At 41.3% G+C, this 10,690-nt stretch overlaps 1 protein-coding gene across 1 annotated transcript; it reads left to right on the top strand.

Annotated features, from left to right (window-relative positions):
* Positions 1–8,696, top strand: SF3B6 (splicing factor 3b subunit 6). The gene is made up of 4 exons (XM_026655785.1): positions 1–138; positions 1,694–1,812; positions 5,008–5,146; positions 5,784–8,696. Exons 1-4 carry the CDS (start codon positions 109–111, stop codon positions 5,871–5,873), a joined length of 378 nt encoding a protein of 125 aa, XP_026511570.1. The 5' UTR covers positions 1–108; the 3' UTR covers positions 5,874–8,696.
* The last annotated feature ends 1,994 nt before the right edge of the window (positions 8,697–10,690 follow it).

Genomic DNA, 10,690 nt, shown 5'->3' with positions numbered 1-10,690 from the left:
TGCAGGCTGGGATAGCGTCCGGACCTGCCTGTCGGGGTGAGGAGGCGCAAGTCGGAGGCGCTCCCGTTGTTTCCCTGCTAGGAGAAGGCCCCCACCCCGCCCGGCACCATGGCGATGCAAGCGGCCAAGCGAGCCAACGTGAGTAGTGCCGCCGCCGGGGGGGAAACGCGGCTGCCCCGCCCCGGGCTGTTCCGGCCGCGCCTGGCCTGAGGCTCCCGCCGCGGCGCCCAAACCGCCTCCCACCGCAGGGCGGCCCCGGGCAGGAGATGGGGCCGCTGACAGGGGCCTGCGGCCGCCCCAGCCCCGGGGGCGACGGGCTCACGCGGCGGTGGGGGGCGGGTTCGGGGCGCCTCGGCTGAGCCGGGCTGGGGGCCGGCTTGTTCCGCGCTCCGCGCAGTCCCCAGGGTCAGGCCCCGGCCCAGATCCCGGAGGCGCGTGGTGGGGCATCTGACTGCACCAGGTCTGTGGCTACCCGTGTAACGCTTCGCACCGTATAACCCTGCGCCGCCAAAGCTCTTCACACCCGTGTCCTGGGGCTGGAGGGCAGAGGGGACCGTTAGCTGATGTAGTCCGACCTCCTTGTCACAGACTGTAGTATCATCCAGTTACCCCTGTATTGTGTCATGTGACACGCCACTGAGAGAGCCAAATAATTACCTAGCTGAGAGCTATTATTGCTCTATGTTCGCAGAGACTTTAAATGACTCATCAAAAGCCCCAAGGCAGATCGTCAAGACTGGAAACTTTTTACATTCGAGAAGATCAACGCAAATGATTAAAGGGTTGAAAAATATTCTGTATAGTGATCAACTCAAGGAGCACAATCTATTAAACATAACGAAGACAAGGTTAAGGGGTGACTTGAGTCACGGAGTGCCAGCACGCATAAGGAGAACAAATATTTGATAATAGGCTATTCAATGTAACAAGCAAAGGGAAATCAACTTTCCAACCATTGGCTCTTAAGCTAGCCAAATTCAGGGCTAGTCTACATTAGAAGTGATACATTGGCACAGCTGCACCGATGCAGCGCAGGAGAGAGCTCTTCCATCCGCATAATTACTCCACCTCTGCAAGAGCCAGTAGCTATGTCGGCAGGAGAGTGTTTCCCGCCGACATAGTGCTGTCCACACTGGCGTTTAGGTCGGTGTACCTTGCGTCACTCGGGGGTGGTGGCGGTGGATTTTTCATACCCCTAAGCAACATCAATTATATAAACATAAGCGGTAGTGTACACCTGCCCTCAGACTTGAAAAAAGGCGTACATTTTTAACAGAGAGGGTTCCAACACTGGAACAGTTTACCAGAGATTGTGGTGGCTTCTCCATCACTAGCAATTTTCAAATCAAGACTGGATGTTTTCCTAAAAGAGATCCTGTAGTTCAAACAGGAATTACTTGGGGAAGTTCTATGACCTGTGTTTTGCGGGAGATCAGACTAGATGTTCCTGGTGGTCCCTTCCGAACTTAGACTCTGTTCATCTACTTATACGTATAGACCATAGAGCTACAGATACCTCAAATTCTTTCCTAATGTTTTTCCATGCCAGCAAGTGCTGTTGTTGTTAATGGATGTTATGTGATCACAAAAGGGTCCGTGAGACAGAAGGTGTATGGTAACTGGGAGATATTTACATTTGATGCGTTAGTTTTGGAAGTGAGCATTCTAAATGTAACTGTGGTCTCTATTATAGATTCGGCTGCCTCCTGAAGTCAATCGGATTTTATATATCAGAAACTTACCATACAAAATCACAGCTGAGGAAATGTATGATATTTTTGGAAAATATGGACCTATTCGGCAAATCAGAGTGTAAGTCTTTTGATTACAAAAATGTAGCAGTAAGTATTGGGTACAATTGTTGGAAGTGTTCCAAAGATCCATCAGTGTGAGCAGCAGCAGCACATTGTTTTCTGCAGAAATATGATGCCAAACTCCTCTGTTTGGATTTTAGCTGTAAGCATACTAGATTCTCTTTAAAGTACATTCATAGCAGATAAAAGTTGACAGGCTGGGGAAAATGATATGGGATTGTGCAATGGGAGGTAAATAAACCATATGACTCTATTTCTCCTCCTAGACAAACCAGCAGTCTAGTGAAGAACTCATACATAGTGCATTTCATTTTTGTTAGTACTCAGTAAAAACCTTCACTGAATATGATTTGCTATTTTTCCTAGTGGCTTTTGAACAAATTTGGTTCACAGTTTAAGTGCATCAAAGAGGTCAATGTGAATAAAGTTCATGGCTAGTTTTTACTTTAAACATTTTAAAGAGTTATTTTGGAGAAAACAGACCCTTCTACCTAATGGGAATTTACAATATTACAGTAAATGCTGTTGATCTAACAGTCTTGGCTTTTAAGGTTCTCCTTAAGTGACTCACAGAGCTGCCTTTGAAGTCAAACGGGACGAGCTATAAATATTGTAGTCTGTTTTCTCCATAAGATAGCAGTCTAATCACTTAAACTAAGAAGAGAATAGATTTGAAATACATCAGTGCAGTGTAAACTGTACTGAATTGGGAATGATAATTCCAGTGGAGACTAAATAATATAAACTGACTGCAAAGAGTTACAAAGGGATCTCATAAAACTGAGTGACCCGGCAACAAAATGGAAGATGAAATTCAGTGTTGATAAATGCAAAGTAATTTTATATTGGAAAACAATACCAACTATACATACAAAATGATGGGGTCTAAATTAGCAGTTACCACTTAAGAAAGAGATCTTGGAGTCATCGTGGATAGTTCTCTGAAAACATCCGCTCAATGTGCAGCAGCAGTCAAAAAAGCTTACAATGTTAAGAACCATTAGGAATAGGATAGATAGTAAGACAGTAAATATCATAATGCCACTATATAAATCCATTGTACACCTACACCTTGAATACTGCATGCAGTTCTGGTTGCCCCATCTCAAAATAAGATATTAGAATTGGAAAAGGTGCAGAGAACACCAACCATAATAATTAGGGGTATGGAACAGCTTCTATGTGAGGGGAGATTAAAAAGATTGGGAATGTTCAGGTTAGAAAAGAAATAACTAAGAAAGAAATGATAGTGGTCCATAAAATCATGAATTGTGTGGAGAAAGTGAATAAGGAAGTGTTATTTACACACTCACATAACACATGAATCAGGGGCCACCCAATGAAATTAATAGGCAGCAAGTTTAAAACAAATATAAGGAAGTACTTCTTCACACAACACACAGTCAACCTGTGGAACTCGTTGCCATGGGATGCTATGAAGGCCAAAATATAAGTGGGTGCAAAAAAGAATGAGAGAAGTTCATGGAGGATAGGTCCATCAATGGCTATTAGCCAAGGTGGTCAGGTACACACAGACATACTCTGGGTGTGCCTAAATCTCTGACTGTTAGAATCTGGGACTGGATGACAAGGGATGGGTGACTTAATACATTGTCCTGTTCTGTTCTCTCCCTCTGAAGCATCTGGCACAGTATTGGAAGACAGGATACTGGGGTAGATGGATGATTGGTCTGACCCAGAATGGCCGTTCTTATGTTAACAGGACTTAGACAGATACATTGGATACTGGACAGCAAATTAACGAGGCATAACATTCTCAACAGTTATACTGCATAAATGGCAGGCCGCCTACTACACGCTGAAAATAGAGTTTATATACCTAGACAACAGCATACAGTTCTAGCTATCTCAATATCAGAAAACTGTTGACATATTAAAAGAGGTTCAGAAAAGATTAACAAAAATGATTAGGGCAGCACTGTATGGACCAAGCTGAAGAAGGTGTAAAAGAATTAAATGAGTAGCATGGCTAAACAAAATTTCCTATCCTTCTAACACTTGTGTAGACAAAGAAGGAGAATTATTATTTAGGATGACCCAAAAGGATATAAGTAGGAACAGTGAGATTGCATCGAACAAAGGAAAGCTAGAGTGAATATAGTTACAAGTAAACTTCATTATCATTCAGTCAGGGAAGTGTATCATCTATCTGGTCACCAGCATAATTCCTGTGCTGATGGATGGAAGATCTCCAATGAACACTTAAATACTAAGTGACCCAGACCTTGCTTAATTTATCAGGTCCAACACATCACAGCATAAACTGGTCTAGCTGCTAGTTATTAGGATACTGAATAAACATGAAGGTTTTTCCTTTATGCTTGGTTTTAAGTGAAGGATTTCATCTTGGAAGAAATGTCTACAAAGCACTAATTGATTCATTGTTTGTGTACTGAGACCTGGTTTTGTTTAAATTCAATACAAATAAGATAACAGAAAGGGAACATTAAGCTCTGTTATCTACTCCCAGCACAGTTTTTGAAGTTGAGGCACTATTGTTCCAATGTAGCTTTCTTTGGGTATGTTTATGCTGCAATTAAAAACCAAGGGCTGCAGGTGAGATAATTCAGGCACAGGGTAAGGGGCTGTTTAATTGTGGTGTAGACGTTGGGGATCGGGCTAGAACGTCTACACCACAATTAAACACGGAGTCAGCTAACACGGGCCAGCTGTGGGTTTTTAATTGCAGTGTAGACATACTCTGTCTATGTGTGTGGATATGCTGAAATAGCAATCCATCTAGGTTCCTGGTATCTTGGAGTGGTATCACGCACAATACTTCAGTTTTAAAGATTTTATTTGACATTACAAGATTGAGCTCTTAAGCAATTTACTGATGTAACAGTTTTCAGGCTTTCCAAGAATGACACCGCCATAATGCATAGTAAAGGCTTTCATAATCATTCTTAGAGAGGAGATGAATTGAACTTGGAACATACTATGCATATAGTTTCTGCTGTCACTCTTTACAAAACTAGAGCCAGAAATAATAATAAACGAAGATTGGTATGGAAAGCAAGGGTGTATCTCAAAGTCTAGAAAACGTCATTAGAAATCTTGGTTTTTATTAAAGTCGTATTAGTTAACATAATCTGTGCTGTCACTGCTAATTGTTATTGGAATTATTTTATATTCATATTGTTTTAATATTAAAACTGATCTTACGTTGCAGTGGAAACACTCCAGAGACTAGAGGAACAGCATATGTAGTTTATGAAGACATCTTTGATGCCAAGAATGCTTGTGATCATCTGTCGGGATTCAATGTGTGCAACAGATACCTTGTTGTCTTGTACTACAATGCAAACAGGGTAAGTACACTTGTTTTTCTAAAATAACTATTAAATATGTGGTATGCTATCAATTTTCCATTCTAGTCTAAAATGAAAATTATTTGGATTTATTGCAGCTATTGATTTAAATATTCTAGAGAACAATGCTGAACTTGGAGTGGGATGGTCTATATGAGCTAACAGGGTTTCATTTTAGCTTTGATTCTTTTTTGTGCAAAGAACATGCTTATTGGACTGGACTGGGGGAAGCAAGGTGGGCTGTAAAGAGCAGATTGCAGCATTGCTTCCCACAGGCTTAGTTTTGGGGTCCCTGCCAAAGGAGACAAGATCTTGGTTAGAAGAAATGATCTCTGAGCTCTTGACATTGTTTCTCTGCACAATGACAAGCATATAGATTTCTAGGCCACATTTCCTTGGGACGCTGTCCAGTATTGAAGAATTATGCTGTGTAGTGACGAGAATTACTTTCACTTACCCTAAAATCATGATATTTTTCCGTATCTTAATTGAAGACTATGGTAATTACCTGGTAACTTGTGTTAACTGTAGTATTGTCTCCTAAGAAGTGTAACTAATATGCCTTATTAAAAACTCAGTAAGAGATAAATTGTAAAGAATATTCTTCTCTAATGTAGTTTTGTTGATTTTATTACAGGCATTCCAAAAAATGGACACAAAGAAGAAAGAAGAGCAGCTGAAACTTCTCAAGGAGAAATATGGAATAAACACAGACCCACCAAAATAAAGATGAGCTCTTTTGGAAAGATTTTAACTCTTGCCACAGTGTTTTCGGACTGAACCTCATAAGGACCGTTAATCAAGTTTGATTATTTTCATTTGACCCTTTTACTTCTATGCCTCATGCATAGACTATTCATTTTGAAGCTTTGATATTTTAAGTTTGGAATTTACTAAATAAATGTAGTTCACTTTTGGATTTGGTTTAAATTACTTAAATTTTAGTAATTCCATTAAGTGGACACACTTTCTCCTAGATATCAAGGAGACCTCGTCATTGCTGCATAATTGTAGTGTCTATTTCCAGTAATATTACCAAGTTTTTGATTCAGTCCTGGTGAAATTCCTCACCCTAGATAGCTTGCACTAGACTCTGTGCACCACTTAGCTTCCATCTTTAGGGTAAGTGGTCTTGTGTGGACTCTCTACATAAGAGTGAATTTCATCCCATATATGTATAAAAATCAGGCACCATAAATAGGGGAAAAAACCCACAATTTTTGTATAGAAAAGGGTTTAGTATATTTTGACACTTATCAAATATTTCTGCTATTGTATGTAAGTTACTATTTTTCTCCCTATGGGAATGTTTGAATCAACCTATCCTTTTTGTTATAGGGAACTTGTGTTTGTTATAAGGCTGCTGCTTATATTAAACAAAAATTTCTCTGTCTTGTGTAGCTCTTCCCTTAGACTGGTGGCAGTAAATAGAGGTCTGGATTACAAGTCATAAACATGTATTGCCCTGAAATATATCCAGATGCCTAGTAGATGGTTTTTCTAAGAAGTCATCTGGTTGCCAGTGACTGGCTAAAAGGAGGGTGTGGGGTGGAAAGCTGATGTGCTATATTGAAGCAGGTCGGTGGGGATGGGAGGGAGTGTTAATAAATAATTTGAGACTGTTTTGGCTTATAGATGCTAATACATTTAAAGACATGTTTTGTCAAATGTAAATGTTAATGTAATATAGACAAAGATCCTTTAGGATGGTGAATCACCATAAATGAGTATTTAAACTTGAAATTTACTAGCCAATGCTCAAAATTTGCTTACTCTTAGTTTGATGAGGGAATAAAACTAACATTTGTTTATCCAAAAGTTGCTTGTGTACAACTTTTGCAAACCTTCCTATATGCCACGTTAATTTACTGATAACATCTTTTCTCTTTAACATGTTGGAGGGATTAAAAGATGAGTATAAACATCATCAAACTAATGATTAAAATTTGGGTAAGATCTTACATAGTGCCCATCATGATAGTATCTGTATGCCTACCTCCCATACTACCTTAAATGTTGACATCTGTGTGTAATTGTGTATGTTATGTGTATATACACACACAAAAATACACCTACTTCAGTGCTCAGGTAAGGGGCTAGATTGACAGAATTGGTCTCCAACGTTGACCTGCTGAGTCACAGAACAGCCTTCCGTAGAGTAGGTTTTTTGCAAGGCCCGTTCAGTCTTTGATGCTTTTGCTTTGATTACCGCAAAGGGTGCCAGTTATGATACTTTGATGTGATCGCCTAACTACCAGATGAATTGTACGTAGACCATTGGAGCAGCGATCAGATAGTCTTTCAACTCTACATTGGTGGCTCAAATTCTGGCAGGGTATGACAGAAAATTACTGTCTCCTATTTCTAATTTCTGACATAGCTCCTCGGCCCTTCCCTCTGGGGCCTCAGACTGGGCATCCTTTGTGGCTCTGTCTCTAGCTAGAGCAGGGTGAGGAACATGTTAAGTAGATGTGTTGGCAGAAAGATCTCTCTTGTAGTCTGAACCCCTCACCCCACCTATCTGGCCCTCTCCCCATTCAAAATCTGGCCATTTATTTATGACTGTGGTACCTGTAGTTTCCAATAAAGGGTCCCCTGTGCTAGATACGACACAAATTAATTAATGGATGCATTCCCTGCCTCAGATAATTCAGTCTAGGATTATGACTAGATACCCCAGCTGAATAAATAAAAAAGGAGGGATGGCTGGAGACAAAATAAAAGCAAAGATGGGTATGTTTGCATGATCTCAGTGGTCACACTAGTCTCAGGTGGCCACCAGCCTAATCAGCTGTGACAACTTATGCAAATACATTTTTATTGTTGCGTTAGCCAGCTATTGTCTTGCCCACCCTGTGGCTTCTTGCCTATTCTTCCCCCATCACAGCCATATGAACCAAAGCTGTGCACACTTAATGTGTTCAGCGTTAATTAAATCCTAAATCCACTCAAAGGCCAGCAGTCTTCACCAAGCCCAACAGATTAAAATAAATTGGGTTCTTAGGCCAACTCCTTTTGTGATTTTTTTTTTTTTTTTTTTTTTTTTTGGAAGATGTTTCGGAAGTGAGTTCCTCTTCTCCCCCAACCCCAATATCTTGGCTGATTTACCTTAAACTTTCCATAGAAATCCTATGCTGTTGCTGGGTGAAATTTCAGATGGAGTAATTTAGGGTGAAATTGGGTTGATAGTAGAGCCAAATTTATCACCATTAGCTATCCTTGAGCTTCGAGAAAATTGCACAATGAGACCCTAGACAAGGTGCCGAGTGTCCCCAGCTCTTTTGGCTATAAGGTGCTGAAGGAACGCAGCACCGTGCTGGCTTGTGCCCTTACTAATTTAGTGAAATATTGGCATTTGGATCCACTTCATCTTTCAGTTTTGCTTATTTTGAATAGTATGCAAATATCACATTTCCTCTGTCAATAAGAATTCTTTTGCTTGTATTGCAGAGTCTGATTTTGATGAAAGCTTGGTGGTGTTTAAGAAATTTTTTTAAAGCAATTCTGTAGGGTAATAAGATTAATAAAAATTCTTTCAGTGAACTCTTAAGACCAGCATCTTTTTGATTTCTATGAAAGCTTTGCTGCTTCCTTTCATTAAATATTCCATTTCATATGACTTTTTCTTCTAGTGCCTGTTCAGGGTTTTCAATGTCCCTGTACATGTAAAAATGAAATCATTTGTACCTGCAAGACAGAGGGAATGGAAATCAGATGCCCAGAGGATTATTTTGATGAGGTCCGCTCAAGATTTTGTTTGAAATGTAATATCAAAGGACAGGGAAATGAGTTCAGTTATAGGAATAGCAGAGGGGGTAATTCATAAGGCAGATGTTACCAGCCTTGCAGTCTAAAGTTGTGTTATCTGTGCATTTCCTTTCTGCTTAATATTCAGGAAGTAGGACATGAAATTATGCCTGCAAGGTTGTTTTTCCATCTATAAAGTGGTTAGAAATAAGTAATATAAGCACATATCTGATTACACAGGCAACCGGGGTATGTCTTTCCAATCCATTATATAGTAGTAGTAATTATGTGCTGTGTTGATAAATGATGACAATTAAATAAATTAACACATTTTGCAGTTGAATAAAGAGCCACCAGGCAAAGATTAGAATGCTGGATTACATTTTGTTAAAGACTTAATTTCCCTAAGTATCCCAAAGCACAGCTAGTCTTACCTTCGGATATTTTTTTTTAATCAAATTGTTATGAAAAAAATGTGTGCTTCCACTAAAGGGAGAAAGGGTGGCTTGTGAGAGAGCTTCCTCAACCAGCTGTAACGAGAGATCTAAGGAAGTTCTTTGAAGACTTGATAGTGGAAGGTGCTGAACAGCCTCCGCTCTTATTGATGTGAGTAGGAAGGGCAGGTCTGAGGAGCTGCCCAGTGAGGTTGAGAGTATATATTCAGGTCAAAAGCCTGACAGGCACAGTCTTAACTGATAAAAATCCTAGCAAAAGCTGGAAGGTGCTAGGTCATGGATCCACAGAAGCGCTTAGGCATTGTGACACCTGGAAAATCACTGGAACAACAATGGGATCCACGAAGCCTGAGTTAGGTACCTAGCTCCCTATACAATGACTGGAGAGTGCTAAGCACCTAAGAACGGGATCTGCAAGAGGTAGATTATTAGAAAGGAAGCTGCCTAAACTAGCCAGTGGGAGATGCTGACCAGAGAGGTGTGTTCTAAGCCCTGCCCCATTATGGAGATAAGTGCCTCCCTCCAGCCCAGATTTAGGCACCTATCTCTGCTGGTGGTTGATAGCTGGGAACGCTCTCCTCGAGTAAGGTGGCAAGCAGGGTGGTTGCCTGGGTTTCAACTTCCGGGGCCACTGCGCTGCTGTGTCACTAAGTTGAGGGTGTTTTGGCTCGGCCATATGTATATTGGGTGGCTGGGGGGAGAGGGCACTGGAAATGTTTTCCACTCTGGTGGGCCTATGCTGCTCTTGCAAAAAATGCCAGAGGAGGAGGAGGAGCCTCTTTTATACTGTTCAGTCTAGCAGCTGAGAGACCCAGATTCTAGTTCCCCTCTCCACCTGATGGGGAAAAGGGATTTGAATGGGGTCTTCTACCTCTTAGGATAGGTGCCCTAACCACTGGCCATGGTGTATTCTGAGGGGGTGGGGGGAGGCTCCCTTGCTTTCTCCTGTTGAAGCTGTTCCAAAGTAATGAAATAGTCATGGAGGTGCCAGAGCTGAGCCCTGGCACAAATTAAGCACTGACTCAACTATTATACCAGTATCGAGACTTCCTTAGAAGTATGGCATCAGGTAAAATAATCCTAACAAACAAAAACAGGCTTGGAGCGGGGGACTGGGCTAGACTAGACTCTGGCACTCCCACATGAGTGTTCTAACCACCAGGCCATAGAGTCCTTCTCGCACCCGCTCTCTGGCCCAATGACTAGGTTAGTATTTATCCACAGTGAACCAGCTTCTGCAGGAGAGACTGAGGGAATCCCCATATCAGAATACCCCATAGCTCAGTGGGTAGAGCACTCTCATGGTAGACCCCCACTTCAAATCCTTTCTCCCCAGCAGGCG

Source organism: Terrapene carolina, unplaced genomic scaffold, assembly GCF_002925995.2.
Source record: "Terrapene carolina triunguis isolate 2854851 unplaced genomic scaffold, T_m_triunguis-2.0 Scaffold42, whole genome shotgun sequence".
In the NCBI taxonomy this organism is placed as follows: Eukaryota; Metazoa; Chordata; order Testudines; family Emydidae; genus Terrapene; species Terrapene triunguis.
The sequence above is the reverse complement of the archived record's forward strand: the minus strand, read 5'-3'. Positions and strand labels throughout refer to the sequence as shown.